The sequence below is a fragment of the Python bivittatus genome, unplaced genomic scaffold, assembly GCF_059951505.1.
Source record: "Python bivittatus isolate LINGU-HERP-01145 unplaced genomic scaffold, Pbiv_v1 ctg000580_np1212, whole genome shotgun sequence".
Lineage (NCBI taxonomy): Eukaryota > Metazoa > Chordata > Lepidosauria > Squamata > Pythonidae > Python > Python bivittatus.
Genome location: NW_028277087.1, coordinates 27,266,070 through 27,284,867, shown reverse-complemented (window position 1 = coordinate 27,284,867; position 18,798 = coordinate 27,266,070). Strand labels below are relative to the sequence as shown.

At 37.4% G+C, this 18,798-nt stretch overlaps 1 protein-coding gene across 4 annotated transcripts in view; it reads left to right on the top strand.

Annotated features, from left to right (window-relative positions):
* The window catches only part of PPP2R5C (protein phosphatase 2 regulatory subunit B'gamma), a 77,576-nt gene extending 59,946 nt beyond the window's left edge, over positions 1–17,630 (top strand). For 3 of the 4 annotated variants that reach the window (XM_088149829.1, XM_007433396.3, XM_007433399.4), the window contains 6 exons: positions 247–417; positions 1,303–1,430; positions 8,613–8,714; positions 9,824–9,896; positions 10,577–10,693; positions 14,435–17,630. In XM_088149829.1, coding sequence (XP_088005955.1) covers positions 247–417; positions 1,303–1,430; positions 8,613–8,714; positions 9,824–9,896; positions 10,577–10,693; positions 14,435–14,566 — 723 coding nt within the window. In that variant the 3' untranslated portion in view covers positions 14,567–17,630. The remainder of the gene's footprint in view (positions 1–246; positions 418–1,302; positions 1,431–8,612; positions 8,715–9,823; positions 9,897–10,576; positions 10,694–14,434) is intronic. The other variant, XM_088149830.1, reaches the window with a different exon arrangement.
* Positions 17,631–18,798: the final 1,168 nt, after the last annotated feature.

Sequence of the window (18,798 nt, the reverse complement as noted above, 5' to 3'; positions counted from 1 at the left end):
AAGAGTATAATTTCTCACTTTAATAAGCAGTGCTATTTCTTTGAGATCAGTCTTTGTGAGAATTTCAGAACTTGTTCAGTTGTATTTGCCAACGTCAGTATTTGAAACTAACTCACTTGGTTAAAAGATCAAAAGTAGTTTCTTTGTAATGCCCTATTCACTGGTGATAACAATTTTGATTATATATGGCATTAATGATGTATAGCAGTAATACTTGAGGCAAGCAATTTGGGTTTTTATTTTCAGGTGGTGATGGCGCTACTCAAATACTGGCCAAAGACTCATAGTCCAAAAGAAGTTATGTTTTTAAATGAATTAGAAGAAATTTTAGATGTTATTGAACCATCTGAATTTGTGAAGGTTATGGAACCTCTTTTCAGGCAGCTAGCAAAGTGCGTCTCCAGTCCACACTTTCAGGTTGGTTATTCTAAGAATTGTTTTTTTTTATTTAACATTACATGCCAATAATCAATTATTAGTGAATTTGAATTATAAGTGGTCCTTGTTTAACGACCACTTGTTTAGCAACCATTCGGACTTGCAATGATGCTGAATGAGTGGTAATTATAACTAGTCCTCAAAGTTTTGGCCTGTGCAGCACCCTTGCAGTCACGTGATTGTAATCCAGGCCAGTAACTGGCCTGGATTTCCAATCATCGTGGCATCCTACAGTCACATGATCGCGATTTGCAACCTTCCCTGTTGGCTTCCCACAAGCAAAGGCAATAGGGAACCTGGCAGGAAGTCAGAAGTCACAATCAGTTGAGGTCCTCACTTAACGACCCATGCAGCCCTCGCTTAATGCAGGTAACAGAACACTGCTGTAACTACTGTTGCTAAGCAGTGCAGTCACATGACATCACAGTTTACAACCTCAACGCTTAGTGACAGAAACTCCAATCCCATTTACTGTCTTTAACCAAGGATTATCTATATGCCTTGTAAATATATTGCAATACAATATGTTATTGGACACAGCGTTCAAGACAAACTCTTGGCAGAAAAGGTATAAGATCAGGTGCTACATTTGTGAAGGCCTTTTCTATGACTTTAGCAAAAGGATGTTATGTGTTTCTGACATTTCTATGAGCACTAGATAATTATATAGTGCCAGTTCTAGCAGCTACCAGTCAGGTAACCACCATCTAAACAATAGATGTTACATTCAAGGAAACAGGTGAATTACTAGAAATAGCTCTAATAAGATTAAAGTAGGACTCTGCATGATCAGAAAAGAGAATATAGTAGGCATTTTACAGTTTGTAGAAGTTGCTAAGTGGCTAACTATCTCATGTATCCTAGGTGGCAGAACGAGCACTATACTACTGGAATAATGAATATATTATGAGCTTAATCAGTGACAATGCAGCTAAGATTTTACCTATCATGTTTCCATCCTTGTATCGAAATTCAAAGACTCACTGGAACAAGTAAGAATCTATCTGTTTTATATTTCTTAATATTATAAAGTCTAACATAGCTCAGTTGGAAAACTTCTTATAATTTCTAGTGTTTGTGCCCTTGAATTTTCATGAATATATAGAATAAGAGACTATTACTTCAAATAGGATCAGTGAAGCTATATGTTATGTCTTATCATGGACTGAAAAAATGTACAGATCCTTGCATGTGTAATTTGTTCTGAATTTTCAGCTTAACTTCTTCAAGGGCTGACATAAATTAGTTTGACATTGGCACAATATACAAAAGGCTTAAGTATCAGATTAACAATATTAACAACAAATAGAGAGTGTTTCTATACCACTGTGTGTCAATGCTCAATACGCATGCATGTAATATAAATGTGTGCTTGTACATCTTGCCCCCCACAAATCTACTACTTTAAAAATGTTATTATTATATTTATTTTTATTTATAGGGCTTATAGGCCATTCCAGTCAATCAACTCTGAGTGGCATACAACCACCCAAATTCATAATTTGTCTTACAGTTTAACAAACACATACATTTTTTGATGGAAGATGGGTTATATGGATAGAGTGTTGGATAGAACTTTCAGCCACAAAATAATGTTTTATGTAGAAGAGAGGAAATAAAGCATCTTTCTCCTATAAGCCAAGAATTATCTATAGGGTAACCAAGAATACCCAGGATATCTACCATTGAACAATATAGATATATGGGTAAACAGTATAATTAAGTGTTTATTACAGGTTTGTTTTTTGGATCAAGTGACATAACATGATTAGTTTAACCAAAACAAAGCAATTTAATTTCTCTTAAGTGATTACAGTCTGACTTTCATATTTGCAATGTCAGTTCTAAATTGCTATATTAGTTTGATATATGAATTAATGAAACAACCTAATTCTTTTGTCCCAAATATGTTTATAATGAAGCGTAGACATTTAGATTGTATAGCTGTGTTCGTTGGGCATATTTATCCCAATGTGTTTGCAATATGTATTTCAGTCGGGTATTTTCACATGTGTTGGTATAATCAAGTCATACTATAGCTTATCAATTGATGGTAAATATATCTTTCTGCACAGGTTACTGTATGGAATTTTGTTTTATGTACTATTGCCAGACTTCAATTCTTAAACTTATCTGGGTTTTAATATAGGGTAAAAATAGGAGTTCCTGTTTTACTAATGAAAAGTAATAGTTTCTTCATTTTGTTCTCTGTGATCCACACCAATAGGTTCTGTGTCTGCTCAAAGCACCATTTGAACTTCCCAGAGTTAGAACTTTTAGTGGTAACTTCACCCTCTTGCCCAAATGCATACAGTAATCATAGTTCACCCTAATCTCTTCAGTTCTTTTTTGTTAGACATAACAACAGCATGTACCATGTCTTCTGCAATGTTTTTTACCTATTCTTGGAGCAGATATATAGGATTACAAATAGCCTTCGCTTAATGATTGCCCTCTTTAGCAATCGTTCAAAGTTACAATGGCACTGAAAAAATATCTTTATGACTAGTCCTCTCACTTATGACCATCACAGGTCCCCACAGTCACATGATTGAGATTCAGGTGCTTCGCAACCAGCAGGCATTTACAACCATCACAGTGTCCTGCAGTCACGTGATCACCATTTGTACACTTCACAGCCGGCTTCCAACAAGCAGAGTCAATAGAGAAGCCAGCAGTAGAATCGAAGTCACGGTCATGTTATGTCTCGCTTAACAACTGCATTGCTTAGTGATGGAGTTGCCACTTCCAACTGTGGTTGTTAAGCAAGCACTACCTGCATTATAGCTCCATTCTGCAAATAAAATTGAAAGAGTAGACTATTTCTTTTTGATGGTCATGGTCTTTACCTTGGTTAAGACTGTATTATGATGCCTGTATTGTCAGGCCTTCAGAAAACAGGCCTGCCAAAAAAGGCCTCTCAATTTTGGTTGATGCTTTAAGAACAGTGAACTCTTGAGTCTCCAACAAGGAAGCCATCACCCCTTATTCTCCAAATGTAGATTTATCATTGCCATAGCATCAGAGATTGTTGCAGCGTATCCACTTGAGATCAGTCAATTATTTTCCCAGGTCCATCCCAAGCACTGCCAATTGATTGGTAGAAATCCCAGGCATGCCCTCAAAAGACAGCATCACTAGTGCATTATATGTTAAAAGTATTCACATACCTTCTTGGAAATAAATGAACTGTAGAGCGTCTAGGTTAAAATAAGTGAAAGATAAAATAAAAGCAATATTTATTTATTTATTTATTTATTTATTTATTTATTTATTTATACATAGACTTATCCCTGCCCATCTCCCCGCAATGGGGGACTCTGGGCAGTTTACATCAAATTAAAACAATAAATACATGATTAAAATTTATAAAAAGACAAACACATCTACACAGATGGAAAGAAGAGAAAAAAAAAAATCCAAGAGGCTGATGGAAGCCACACTAGGCCTCTAGGGGACTAGCCAACCCCATTTCTGACAACCTCCCTCCCCACCCCAGGCCAGATGGCAGAGCCAGGTCTTCAAATCCCTCCGAAAGACCGGGAGTGAGGGGGCCTGTCTCACTTCCAGGGGCAAGATGTTCCAAAGGGCAGGGGCTACAGCAGAGAAGGCCCGCCTTCTGGACCCCGCTAGTCGGAGTTCTTTTGCTGAGGGGGTCCGGAGCATGCCCTCTCTGTGAGATCAGGTGGGATGGGTTGAAATCATGGGGGCAAGGCAGTCCCTCAGGTAGCCTGGCCCCATGCTATGTAGGGCTTTAAAGGTGATAACCAACACCTTGAATTGGACCCGGAAGCAAACTGGTACCCAATGCAGCTCACGGAGCAAAGGTGTTATATAGGTCCTTCTTCGGACCCCAGAAATAGCTCGCGCAGCTGCATTGTTACTGATGTCCACTGTCTCCCTCCAACTAAATAGATACAAAAGTGCAAATAATTTTTGTAAGCAACAATAATGAATGGCAGCAGAAGAGTGCAGTGTGGGTGCACAAAAAGTTTAGTTCCTGTCTGGAAAAGAGAAAAAGAAAGGACACATATGGGAATTCAAAAAACGGGCAGGTCACAAGGAAGAGTAACTCAGAATTGTGGAGATGGTGTTAAAAAGGCTAAAGTTCAGGGTGAGCTGATGTTGGTAAAGGATGCTAAGAATAACAGAAAAGACTTCTTTAGATATGTTCAAGCAGAAAAATGGAAAGAAAAAAATCAGTATACCAGCTGCTCAGTGGAGATGACAACGTATTCACAAATAACAAAGGAAAGACAGAGTTACTCAGATCCTATTTGGACTCATTCTTCTCCAGAGTAGCATGAATTGTATCGTAGAATACTGAATGAATTTGCTAATGGGTGAAGTGCCAGATGGCTGGAAGAGGACAAATTTTCTTATCTTCAAAAAGGAGAGAAACTATGCACAGACCAGTTATTCTGGTATCAATATCTGTAAATATTCTGGAGTAGGTTATAAAGAATTTAATTATAGAAAACAGTGTAGTCATAACCAAAGTCAGCATGAATTTGTCAAGAACTAGTCTTGCACGTCATGTCAGACCAACTTTATTTTTTGATTGGGTAATTTCCTTAGTAGACTGTCAGAATGCTGTACACATAATATATCTTTATTTCAGCAGAGCATTTGACAGATTGTCCAATATTTTCCAGTCGATAAATTACTTAAGGATGGACTGCATTCATTGTTGGCTTGAAAATCATAATCGGAGTACGTTCATCTTTTCATCAACACAATGAAGTGAAATATCAAATGAAGTGCTGTTCAATTCAGTCCTGCACCTAATGTTCTTCATTGTTTTTATTAATGTTTTGTATGTGAAAGTAGACAGAAGGCCTATCAAATTTGCAGATGACTAGTATCATGCAAAATGTTCCATCATGGAATGTTTCAATCCTGAAATGGTTATGAACCTGGAATAGGCAGTTCTGAGTTTTCCAGAAGTTATCCAGCCTTTCCCTTTTAAGGACAAACCATTTATGAAACACTTTGGCCCATTAAGAGATCAGACCATTCTGTGACAGAACGTTCTGTCATCCTCTACAGATGACATTGAATTAGGTGGGAGAGTGATATCCTTAGAAGACAGGAAAAAAATTCAAATAACTCTTAATAGGTTAGGAAAAAGGACTAGACATAATAAACTTTTAAGAAAGATGAATGCAAAGTTCTTCATTTATGAAACTGAAATCAAATGTACAGATGGGAAATTCACAGCTTGGTAGCTCCTCAGTACCAAAAGCAACATCTTTGATAGGATTTAGCTCAGAATGAGTTTGCATTTTGAACAAAGCTTTGGTTTAGAAACTGCCCTGTCACTGTTACTCAACCTCCCCAACTAACTGATCTTCCAGGACTTCCTCTAGAAGCATGAGGAGATCCTTGTCCCAGACGTGCTCAGCAACACAGGGGATCCTTCCACACAATTTGGCACTTTTGATCCCACCATCAACGCTACTTCAAGAGCCACAATCTCCCCAGTACCTTGACCCTTTCTATCACGTAGGATTTCTGGAACCAACTGTGCTGGTATACTGTCCTACTGCTTTCAGAAAGATCCTAGAACATGCATGGGAAGTTAATACGTTATTGGAAAGGGTACTCAAGCTGATTCCCTGAAATGATTAAGGCTAAAGGTGTTAGTCCAGGTACTGTGGAGACTAAGAAAAATAGAACCTATGACCATTCTTAGATCTTAGGATCTACAAAACTTTTTTATATTACTCTCAGATTCCATAAAATCAGTTCAATCTTGATACTCCTTTTGCTACCCAGCAGCTTGTGGTTTGAATATGTATCACCCTGCCTCACTGTCATCATTTGCACTTCATAGATGGTGCCTCTGTGTTTTGTTCCAAGTGCTTTCCTTCAGGCTGACTACTACTCACAAGAGTTTTCACTAAATCTATGGTGGTAATTGCTTTGCATCCCTAGTTACTCATAGTAGTGTTTCACTCATACTTTGATGGCTCTGTTAGTAGCTCACTGCTCATAAAGAGATAAGACTGCCTTATACTTGTTAGCTTTTCTCAGCCTTCAAATCTGTTCTGACAAGTCAAACTCCCTTTGCAGATTATCACATTTATTGAAGCAGAATTCAATTCCATTCCAGAGTTCAGTTTCATCTTCCCCCTCAATGGAGTACAGATGTTTCAATAAGTGACCTGCATAATTTCCCTTAGATTTCTCCTGCTCTGATTTTGATATAATATTGAGGACACATTCCTCTTTATCTGGACAGGGCTGCTGCCATCCCTATTTCTCCCAGTTTCTTACTTGATACGGATCATTATGATAAGGAATGACAGTGAAAATAGCATCTTATTAACACCTTGATAAATCAGCCAGCCATTATTCAAACCTTATTCATTAGGCTGCCCTACTCCAAAGCTACTTTGAGTGGCTTCATAAGATTAAAAAGACAACATTGTATATAAAACCTTGCAGGGAATACCTAATACTTCCAAAGCTCCCAGACCTCATAGCTCTCCCAGGCTGCCAGGTATTCCATTCTGATATGCAGTTCCCTTGGCAAGCCGGTGCACCCTAATAAGCAATGTTACAATGCCTTCACATTGTACAAGAAAAGCTAGTGGAGCTAAATGTAGTAGAATTCTTATTTAGTGGAGGCAGGATGTTTTTATCCATATACTTGATGTATTCCTTATACGAGAACCAGTTTAGCATAGTAGTTAAAGGTACTGGACTAGAAGTTCACTAGAAGATTATGAGTTCTAGTCCTGACTTAGGCACAATAGCCAACTGGCTGTCTTTGGACCAATCACTTCTGTTCACCCCTAGGAAGAAGGTAATGGCAAACTATTTCAAAAATTTTTGCCAGGAAATCTTCATGGACTTGTCCATGTATATGGCAGGAATCAAGGCTGACTGAAAGGCACACACACAGAGAAAAATCCCTCATATGCTGTTCCTTTTGTTAAAGTTGAAAAGTGCCAGTTTGGCTTTTGCTTCATTAGTAGTTTTCCTAATGGTAATGGCTGCATACTACTTCTATCAAGATGGTTGTTTTCTGTTTTCTGGTATGTTAGTCAAATTATTATGAAACTATTCCTTCATATGTATCTTCCTCTTTCCTTGCTTGGAATTTATCCAGAATTTATCCTGGAAAACAACTTTTTATCATCCAGATGAATAAGCGAGCTCTGTACCGCATGTTCAAACCCACCTTATTTCACCTTTTGTAACAAACTAATTCTTCAGAATTTCCTTACAAGGTGAATTTCCAAATTCTATTTGTTTCAGAATATTATTTGACCTCCCTTCTTTCCATTCTCAACCATTCCTTTAGAACGGTCATTCCACATCCTGAATATCCTTCAGGGATTTGCCTTTTACCTTCATAGGACCACCTGGTTTCAGCAAGCCTTATGTCTATTCTTTTGTTATTGGGGAGCAGGCAGTAGGTTATCTGGCAGACAATAGGTGGAGAGGTTGCCTCTCCAGATTAGTCATAGTTACAATCTAGCTGTGCTATGACACGATGAAACACGTCTTGGCCCTGCTTCAGTCAGAAGCCATTCCAGCAGGGCTTTCTCATCCTCTGTGGCTCTCCTGAGCTGTGTTCTTCTACTGGAGGTGTAGCCACTTGGTTGCAAGCATTCACCTACATCTGCCACTCTATATTGGATCTTTGGGCTGAAAGGGAGGTGGAGTTTGGAAGAGCAATACTTTCATCTCTAAATCTGTGAGCAACTTCCAATTTTCAGGGATGCAGCTTACTATTCCCCAATTGGTGTGAATTTCTGAGACCATGATGAAGAAGAACTAGTTACTGACCTGTAATTGTGGTTCTTCGAGTGGTCACCTGTGAATTCACACAACCTACTATCCATTCCTATTAGGTGCTGTGCATCATTGGTTCTGAGGATATCTCTGTTCCACAGAAACTAACAGAATCAGCAGAAACCATGCCCAGTGCATATGTAGTGGGCAGGATGGCAGTTTTCTGCCACAAATTTAACTCTGGGATATGTGGAACTGCACAGATGCAGAACCCATTGGTGTGTATTCACAGAATTTGTAAGTATTATATTCTTCATTGGATGTTTAGTTTCTATGTGCCATATTTTAACTAATGGAAAAATCCATTTGCTAGGGTGTTTTTGTGAATATATACACGGCAGCGCCTGAATCTGGTTTTTACTTTATAGGACAATACATGGCTTGATTTACAACGCTCTGAAACTCTTCATGGAGATGAACCAAAAATTGTTTGATGACTGTACTCAGCAATTTAAAGCAGAAAAGCTTAAGTGAGTTTCTCTTAACGTGTTCTCATTTTTCTTTACCATTCTTAAGATTGTGAAAACATCCTGTTGTTTTTGCTATAAATTTTGTATTGCACTTCTACACACACACACACACACACACACACACACACATATATATATTTCACAGTATTTAGTCAGTGGTAAGTGAAACCAATCTTGATTCAAAGTGGGATGGCTTTTGAGGGGAAATTCTTAGGAAAAGTCTGAGATTTTTCTGATTGAGCTTCAAAACTCAAAAAGATATATCCTGAGAAATCTCATCTGTCACCAGGATTCCAGTTTTCCAACCAATCTCATCTGCTCTTGCACACTTGCTCATTTTAAAAGTAGTAGTAGAACAAGCAATCAGTTTGCAAAAATTATTACTCCCCTTGAGCTCCCAAGTCAAACATCTTTGGAGAGTAAAATTCAAATAATTTCTTACAGTATATGAATAAAGAAGAATAGAGTAGTACATCTTTCAGAATAATCAATGCAAGCAAAACATGTTCAGAAAAAATCAGAATGGAGTTGTAAACTTTTAATTGCTTAAATATGTTTCTTGCACATTTCATTGTACAGCAGAACATGTTGCTTAAAACTAAACACAGCTTTGCTTAAAAGATACAGCCAGTGGCTTCATTCTGATACTATAATAATTATTTTTTGTTCTTGAGCAAAGAGGAATGTAAAAACATTCAACTTGTCAGAAATTCTCTAAGAAAAAATTCTGTTTAATATGAATTAATTGTTATATTTTATCCATTTTGCCTCTCCACTCATGCTCTTTACTTTAAAGTTATGAAAATGTGGGAAGTGGAGAGAAAGCAAGAATTGAGAGCAATTGAATGGCTTGATTGTAAGAATGGGGGGGGGCGTTAATCTCTGCTTCCTACCCTTCTTTCTCTTGGATTATTATTTATCCTTAATTCTAATATCTGTTATCCCCGCACTGTAAATAAGGAATTTATTCCATTTTTAATATATGCAAAACTTCAAAAAGAGTAAATGTTAAAGTTCCTGTACTTCCTGTCATTTTAGTGTAATTTAATTACTTCTTTATGTTCATTAAAAACATTGCCTAGTATGTGTGAATGTTTTTTTTTTTCTAGGGAAAAGCTAAAAATGAAGGAACGGGAAGAAGCTTGGGTCAAAATAGAAAATCTAGCCAAATCAAATCCTCAGGTAACTAGAAAACATTCAAAAGATGAATATTTTAATTTAGATCTCACTGGAATAATAAAGGTCACCAAAGAAGTAACATTTACTTACTATTCTTTTGTAGAAATGTGGTCCCATATTTACATCCTTTAATGAATTGAAAAACCAAGCAGTGACCATAGGTATAATATAATACAGTAGCCTAGAATTCCCACAAGCAAGGCATAAAAGCAACATATTTCTCCAATCTTGCTCTGCAGCATCTGGTATTCAGAATATCATTTGAGACTAACTGCACATAAAGGCATAGCAATTCATACAGTTATTTTCCATTATTTCTTTGTGCCCTAATTAGTAATGACTGACATAGTCATTTTCCATTATTAAATGCCCTTTTAAAGCCATCAAAGTTAATGGCCATGACAAAATCTCTAATAATGAAATTCCATAAATTAAATATTCTTTCAATTTCTTCCTTTTATCTCTGTTAATTCTGTTAATTGTCAAATCGCTTGTTTTTTAAAAAACGAGCTATATTTTATTTCTGATTTGAAACTAAAATGGTTTGTTCATCCAAATGTGTAAATTACTGTTGAACAGGACTGAAGTTAACATTTCTGGCAGTGAAATGCCTGAATTGTTATAGCTTCAAACTTTGAGATTTGCTATAAAAAAATCTGACATAACTTTTTGTATTTGGTTAGTACTCAGTATATAGTGACACCTCTATAGTGAGCAGTCCTGTTGCAATGGAAACAGATGGGCCTTTAATTGAAGACTTGCAGGTGCTGACAAAGACAGTGAAAGAAGAAGCTTGTCCGGTAAGCATATACAGGTAGTCCTCGAGTTACAATGACAATTGGGACTAGAATTTCCATTGCTAAACAGTGCAGTCATAAAGTGTGACATCACGTGATTGCATCATTTAGTGATGGCAATCCCTGCAGTCCCCGTTGCCGTCGTTGAGGATTGTGGGTTGTTAAGTGAGCACCTCCTCACAACTTCCTGCTGGCTTCCAACAACCAAAGTCAGTGGGGAAAACAGCAGGAAGTTGCAAGTCCCAGGTGGTTTGCAAGCAGGCCAGCAGGCAGGTAAGTGGCTACTGCTGGGTTGGAGAGGGTGTGTGAGGGTGCGCAAGTGGCAGGGAGGCGCAGCACGAGCTCAGCAGAGCTTGGGGTGGCTGCCGCCAGGTGGGAGAGAGTATGTGAGAGTGTGCAAGTGGTGGGGGGAGCGTGGCATGGCAGAGCTTGGGGTGGCTGCTGCTGGGTGCACGAGTGTGTGAGGGTGGGGGAGAGCACGCGGCGTGAATGCGGAAGGGCTTGGGATGGCTGCTACTAGGTGGGAGGGGGTGCATGAGTAGCAGGGGAGGCAAGGTGTGAGCGCAGCAGGGCTTGGGGTGGCTGCTGTCAGGTGTGCAAAAGTGTGCAAGTGGCAGGCGCAGCACAAGCACAACCGCTTGGGGTGGCTGCTGCTGGGTGGGGGAGGGTGCACGAGTGGCCAGGGAGGTGCGGCAGGAGCGCAGCAAGACTCAGGGAGGGTGCATGGGTGGGGGAGACTTACTTGAGTAACTTGTGACCTCCCCTGCCGGCTTCCCTATTGAATTTGCTTGTGGGAAGCCGACAAGGAAGGTCACAAATCGTGATCAGGTGACTGCAGGATGCTGCAATCTGTCATAAGCGCAAGCCAGTTGTCAAATGCCTAGATCACAATCACGTGACCACAGGGGTGCTGGAACTTCGAGGACTGTTCATAACAACCACTTGTTCAGTGCTGTCGTAACTTTGAACAGTCGCTGAACAAGTGGTCGTTAACCGAGGACTACCTGTAGGGAGGGGGAAAAAAAACCCTACTTCTTCCAAACTTGATTCAGAACTATTTACTCATTAATTCTACAATGTGTTTTTTAAATTGCAATAAATTTGAAACAAGCAGAATAATTTTAATAATTTCCAAATTGGCATTTCCTTTGCTTGTCAGCAGAATGGTTCTAATACATGTTAATTTGGTCCCACTGTGTTGTCTTGTATTTGAATTGAATAACTGTGTATTTCTGCTATAGCTCATGAACCAACACAGTAGTTCTAAATAGTTTAACCTAAAATCATCAAAAAGAAAAGATGGAAAACAGCATCATAGTAGCTAAACTTTTCACTCTTTTGCACAAATAAGTACTAAAATAAATGCTTCTAATGGGTGTAGCATGCCAATTTCTAAAGGCTGGAAAATCCAATTGTCAAAAAAAAAAAAAAAAGTCAAAAATTCCAGGGCTGGGTTCCTGGTAATATTTATGTCCTTTGAAATCCTTGGAGGCAAAAAAAAAAAAAGTTTAAAAGTACACCCATAATTGCTGAAACATTACTATCATAATGTGTATATGGGGCCATTGAATACATCATTATTTATTTTAAAGCAGTAACCTACACTTCAAAACTCTGGTTTGTATTTCACTTGATGACTGACTGCAAACATAATGTCTAAACAGGGGTATGTCATTTGCTTTTTTCCACGGGACAGGGGGCTCACTGGCTTTTGTACTTTGTCAGCATGGGTATGTGATGTCTTGCCTCTTTTTCAACATGCTTTTTGATTGTTGAAAAACAGGAAGTTAAAGAGCATGCACCTGAAGTCACATTCTTAACTTAGGGTTTTAATGCTGTAAATCTTTGGAAGTCAAGTTGGAGTGCAGTGGTTTATAAGAATATTTATTTAAATATTCTTTATTTACCATTTATTTACCATTTAAATAAATAAATGGTAAATAAAAGTTCTGAGTGCAACTTAATACAAGTTACATCTGTGTGCATCCAACAAACTGGACACCAGCACAAAGCATAAGAATAAAGATTAAGTTTGAGAGAGAAGAAACAATAGAAGAGAATATGTATAGCTCAGGGTTGAACTGTTGGGTCCTTGGGGTTCTCTGAGCTTGGTGGTTTTCTTGCAAACGTTTTGTTACCTGGCTAGGTAACATCTTCAGTGCTAGAATGGAATGGGGTTTGCTCTCTGTTCATATACAGTAGCATGCCTTGCCATTGTTGGTGGGGGTGGGGGTGGGGGTTTTGTTTTATTTTTTTCCCCCTCTGGTAGTTCTTTGATTAGGGTATTGTTTACTGCTTGATTGTATGTCTGGTGATAATCTTGATGTTAATCTCTGCTTATCTGGGTGATGATTGCTGGTGAGAAGATGTTCTTGTCTGGACATCTGAAGATGTTACCTAGCCAGGTAACAAAACCTTTGCAAGAAAACAACCAAGCTCAGAGAACCCCAAGGACTCCAGAGAAGAAACAGCCGCTTGTTGCAAACTCTTTTGCTTGGGCACACTGGCTCAAATAGTTCCTGTTGAGGGGATTTGGTGAAGTACCTGCCACCACTTTAGTTACCAGACCTTGGATTTGGACTCTCCTGTCACCACTTCATTACCTTTGGAGCACAAACCTGTATTTTCTTGGGACTGTGTGGCTACCATGAGAGATCAGGAAAAGTCACAGTTGCTTAAGTTGCAGCTGGCAGATACAGTGAATGCCTCCATCCCAAACCTGAAGCACTTACCCTACTTTGTGTTTAAATACTGCACAATTCTAGCTGTAATATTTCTCACTACAGTCCTGCCACATGTACTGTGGACAGAAATGGGGTCATTAGGATCCGTCCACTGCCTCCCAAAGGCTATTACCACCAGCATTATAACAGCTACATACAGGTAGTCCTTGCTTAGCGACCACAATTAGGACTGGCAACTCGGGTGTTAAGTGAAGTGGTTGCTAAGTGAAACCACAACTGTGCTTATGATCTTACTTCAGCTTTCCATTGCTTTACAGACCTGCAAAAGTCATAAATATGAGAATTGGTCATAAAGTTATTTTTTCATCACCATTGTAACTGCAAATGGTCACTAAAGGAGGCAGTCACTAAAGGAGGACTATCTGTACTTTCTTGATAGCAACAGCTTAGTTAAAATGAGTGGCTGTAGTGACAGAGTGGATACAGTTGGATACATGACTACTCATTGAGGGAACTGTCTAGGCAACTAGCGCTTTAAATGTATCGTGATAATACTGTACTTGTATCCTGAGGACTTATATTCATATGGTATAGATACCTGGTTAATATAACCAGTGTTTCACTGAGAGGGGCTTTAATATCCCTTTGCCTGCAGACTATGCCCACCACATATCTTGAAGGGAGATTTTGTAAGCTCCCTGTCAAGCATTGTCTCTGTCCTTGTGGTGTTGTTTTATTGTATTTTATGGCATGCTACATGGTATGACCTGTGGTTACAACAATAAACTTACTTGCTCTATATAGTATGGATAGCCCAAATAAATTTTATACTGAATGGCTTCCTGGAGAATCAGAAACAAATAGAAACAAGTTCAGGGGAATGCCCTAGGTGAATAGCACAGTATGGCAACCCCCAAATAATTACAGCAGGACCAGGTGTTTTTGTCCTGCTGAAGTCAGCTTTCTGTTACTGATTTTTAATTCTTGTTTAAACAAAACCAAGCACCTACTGGCGTAAGAAATCACTCAGTTTTCTTTAAACATTGCTTTTTGATTTCAGGGACAGATGGAGCAAAAAAAGGACCGTCCTATAGTGCGGCGCAAGTCTGAACTGCCTCAGGATATCTATACCATGAAAGCCTTGGAGTCTCATTGCCGAGCTGAGGATCTAATATCACATGATGGGCATTAGACTAGTCAAGTGATATCTTGTTTGGGAAAAAAAAAAACTTTTTTTCTGGACTCTGTTCTGCAGTAGAGAACTTACCTTTTTTTGTGCCATACTGATCAGTTACACACAAGTCAAAGCCTTTTTTCAACCCCATTCTGTTAGGCAATAATTTCAATACAGTGTGAGCAGCTCAAGATAAGTAGTTCAAACAATGGTGAATTACCAGATTCTGTAATCAGAAACTTGAGTTGATTAGTATTAAACAAAGACATTTTCTTGGTGCTGTTGGCATAGTACCAACCAGTGGGAAGCATGCATTTTCTCCAGTTAATGTTGAGAGAAGAGCAGTCTTTTAGTGCAAATTATCAAGCACTGCTGCTGAGCAACCATTCAGATATTTCAGGCCTCTTCAAACATAATTTTTTGTTCATATATTAAAAGCAGCTTTATATAGAAAAAGGCATGAAACTATAATGTCTATCATGTTTCATATCTGTACATGTGCTAGTAAATTTAAATTGGTTGCAGTTTCAGGTTTTTGTCCATAATGTCCATGTGCATACAATGACATGCATGTGTGACAATCTACACAGGAGTTCCATGTTTTTTCCTATCTCGATCAGCTGAGGATAATATGAAGTGACCTTGCATGGCTTTTCTTATGTAAGTCCACTGAAATGATGAAGGTTACACAAGACCAGTGCCAGATGAATGGAACCTATTTTCTTTCTCTTTCCTCCTGTCCATCTCTGCCTGCCATTAGTACCATGGCAATGGTCAAACTTCTAAATTCATATATAACTATTAGGCATTTTATAAATTTGGGGAGAAAAGTACTTGAAGAAAAAAAAATCTGCATTACTGCCTTGATACATTCTGGCAGTTTGGAAAGTCATTAATTCTTTATTACAGTATGGTAATTTTCATGACAATCTTAAATCACGTCTAATTTCTAGGAGGTCCAAAAATGGTTCCAGATAGAAGACACCCTTGGTTGAATACTTTACATGGATTGAAGCCATAGTTTCTGGTCCTTTAGTATGGAATACAAAATTAATATTTTGGAACTGAGCTGGTAGAGAATTTGTGCTCCTAAAAATAAAAATATGTCTGCCTTGACTAAAAATAAATTGCATTTTTAAAGTGATTGCATATATTTCTTGGTTTCAGAATTATTTATCAAAATGGCTTTCCTGTTTTTCTCTTTTTTTCTAAGCTTTTAGCATATGGAATATGTTACTTGCTAAGCATCCTTACAGACATCAGCAGATAGATTAATTTGGATACATTTCCCTGGCTATTATTTAGAGCGAGTGTAGCATTGGTGCATCTTAGAAAATTTAGCATAGAAAAATACCCTCTAATGGCATTCCACCTTTATCAGATACCTATTTTAAGAGCTGAGAAGTTAGCTATAGTAGTTCTGTCAATATATATTTTTTGGTGAAAAAGATGTATAGAACATGCACACCTCTCCAGAAAAAAGAAAATCCACCTGAGTTGCTGTTGATCTTCAAATGCTGCTATGTATTCCATAACATTACTTGCACGTTATAAGTTTTCTTCAACTGTCCTAGATGGGAAAGCACAAATAAATTTTCCAAAAAAATGTATTGTGCTTTGTCTTCAATATTTGATTTCTCTCAGGGTAGCCAGTATTTTAGACTTTAGTATCTTACTCAAGAGCAGTTTCATATCAATTTGATTTACAATGAATTACTTTTTTCTCTGGCACTAACAAAACTTGCAATTTCTTTAAAATAGTTGTTTTAAGTAACATATCTTGATCCATAACAAATACTTTGCAAAGCAGGTATTTTGAGACCAGGGCCTGCTGGCTGGTCTCAAATATGAAATGTCCAATGTATATTGTGAAAGTTATGAATAGATCATATGAGGTGGGAATGATGGGAATTAGTGATAAGAAAAAGCTGAATATAAAGACCACTCCAAGCTTCAAACAAAATACCTATTTTTTGTGAAAATAATACCTGTTAAACTTGAAAATAAATAATATACTTTGCCATAATGAAATACAAATAATTAAAGCAGTTTAAAGATGTCTTCTCCTTTTTGATAAGGGGAAGGGTGCTTTTATAATTCCTTAAAGCAATGTCTGTATGTATTTTGATATGCCATTGTTTGAACTTCCCATCTTTAGCTGATAATTTATCAAACATCTTCTTTATAATTTGGCTGTTCAGTAGGTTCATGAAAGAGGTTTCTGAAAAGAAGCAGTCTAATTTTAACCTGGGGGTGGGGGAATGGGAAAATATTGTATATCAATGTTTGGTTAACTGTGTAACGCTCAGCATATAAGATCTTTCACTGTCTAAATTTTATTTTTGCTCTTTACTGAAGATAAACATTCACCAAAAATCAACTGTTCTGGAGCAGATAACATTATTGCCATGACAATTTGTTCTTGAAATTTCAGGCCAGTTCACAAACTTGCCTAAGCAATACTAAGATTTAGTAGTATTAATTTGTTTGGCTTCCTTCTTATCACCATTTTATGCTCTATACAAGTTATGTATTAAATTATTATTAAAACAAATACATCCCAAATAAAGTGTACAAATAAAATACAATTTTGGTGATTGTTACTCTTCATAAAGTTCAGTGTTATATACCTTCCCATGTTCTCCAGAACTTTATGCCTGTACATCAGGAATGTCAAAAGAATATTACAAGTGTCTTCTTTTGTGTGGCTTTAGTATGGCTTCATTTTAATATTGTACATACATTGTACTTTGTTTTATTGTAATGAGTAATAAAAATGTAGACTTCATATTTTGTACAGAATGGTCCTATGTACAGAATAAAACATTCCTAGAAACAGCAAAAAAAAAAAAAAAAGGTAAGTGGCACAATTTTTCTTTATACCTGTATCTTTATGCTTTAGTGGAATGCTATGTTAATGTACCAACATATTTTTAATATTTTGTAATTCGGATTTTTTTTGTTCAGACATTGTTTATGGAAAAACTTCATACACCTGCCATTTAATATGCTCTTTTATCTAGTTTTTAATTTCTATAAATGGTGTATTCTATGGATTAAATAAAGAAGAAATGGAATTTTACCTGCTCATCATAAAACTGCTTTTAGCCCTAATACAGGGCATTCTAAAATTGAGTGTGGATTACATAGGTGTCTAAGAAAAAAATACTGAGCAAAAATCCAATTTTATAGAATACCCAGTCAAACTTACATATACAAATTACAGCAGTGGAGGAATCTCTATTGGTGGTAGCCAGAAGAAAATTATTCTTCCCCCTTCTTTCCCCATGATAAACCAAATCTGATGAACTCCCAGAAAACTTCTCTTCAGTTTCCTGTACAGCCCCAATATCCCAAAATGCTATGGTGGTTATCCTAGATCTACAGAGTTGATCCTGTGATAATTCTGGAAAGTGGGGAAATTTGCTCCATCCACTCAGGAGGAAAATTTGGCTAGCATCCTGTCTGATCAATACTGCTTATTACCATGTAAACCATATACATTATTGTCTGAAAAATATGGAATTCATTTTCCTTCAGTTAAACTCAAGGTAGTTGACATAAGATTCCTTGTCATGGTTGCAGGCATATCAGAAGAGACAATGTCAAACAGGAGTATTGATTAATGTTACCTATTGCATTTTTTTACTCTCAAGTTGCCTAAGTGGTTATGGGGCTGGTAGCAGTTGTTCAGAATACAGTGGTGCTTAGAAGTTTGTGAACCCTTTTGAATTTTCAATATTTCTGTATAAATATGACCTAAAATGTGATCTGTTTTCCATACAAGTCTTAAAACTAGATAAAGAGAACCCAATTAAACAAATGAGTCAAAAACATATATATAGCACCATTGTATCTGGAGGACATCAAATTGTAAAAAAAACTATAGTCATAAGCCAGTACTCAAATAAATTGACAAATTATTTGTCATATAATATACTTAACAGACCAGAAATGGCCATCTAGGTTAATATTTGCAATGACACAGAAGATGCATGAAACTTTAGTAATGCAGTCCTTCTATGAAATAGAATATTCTTTAATTGTCATGTTCCAAAGTCTAAGACTTAGCATATTCCAGAAGTTATGGAAAACTAGTGTTGTGGATAGTATTTTATGATACTGTTGCTCACATCAAAACTTAGTTTTTCCCTTTCTTCATACAAAATAATTAGAGAATATGAGATGTCTTCATAGTTGCCTTTATAAAGTCTGTCTTCCTCGGTTAAGTGGAAATGCATTATGAGTTA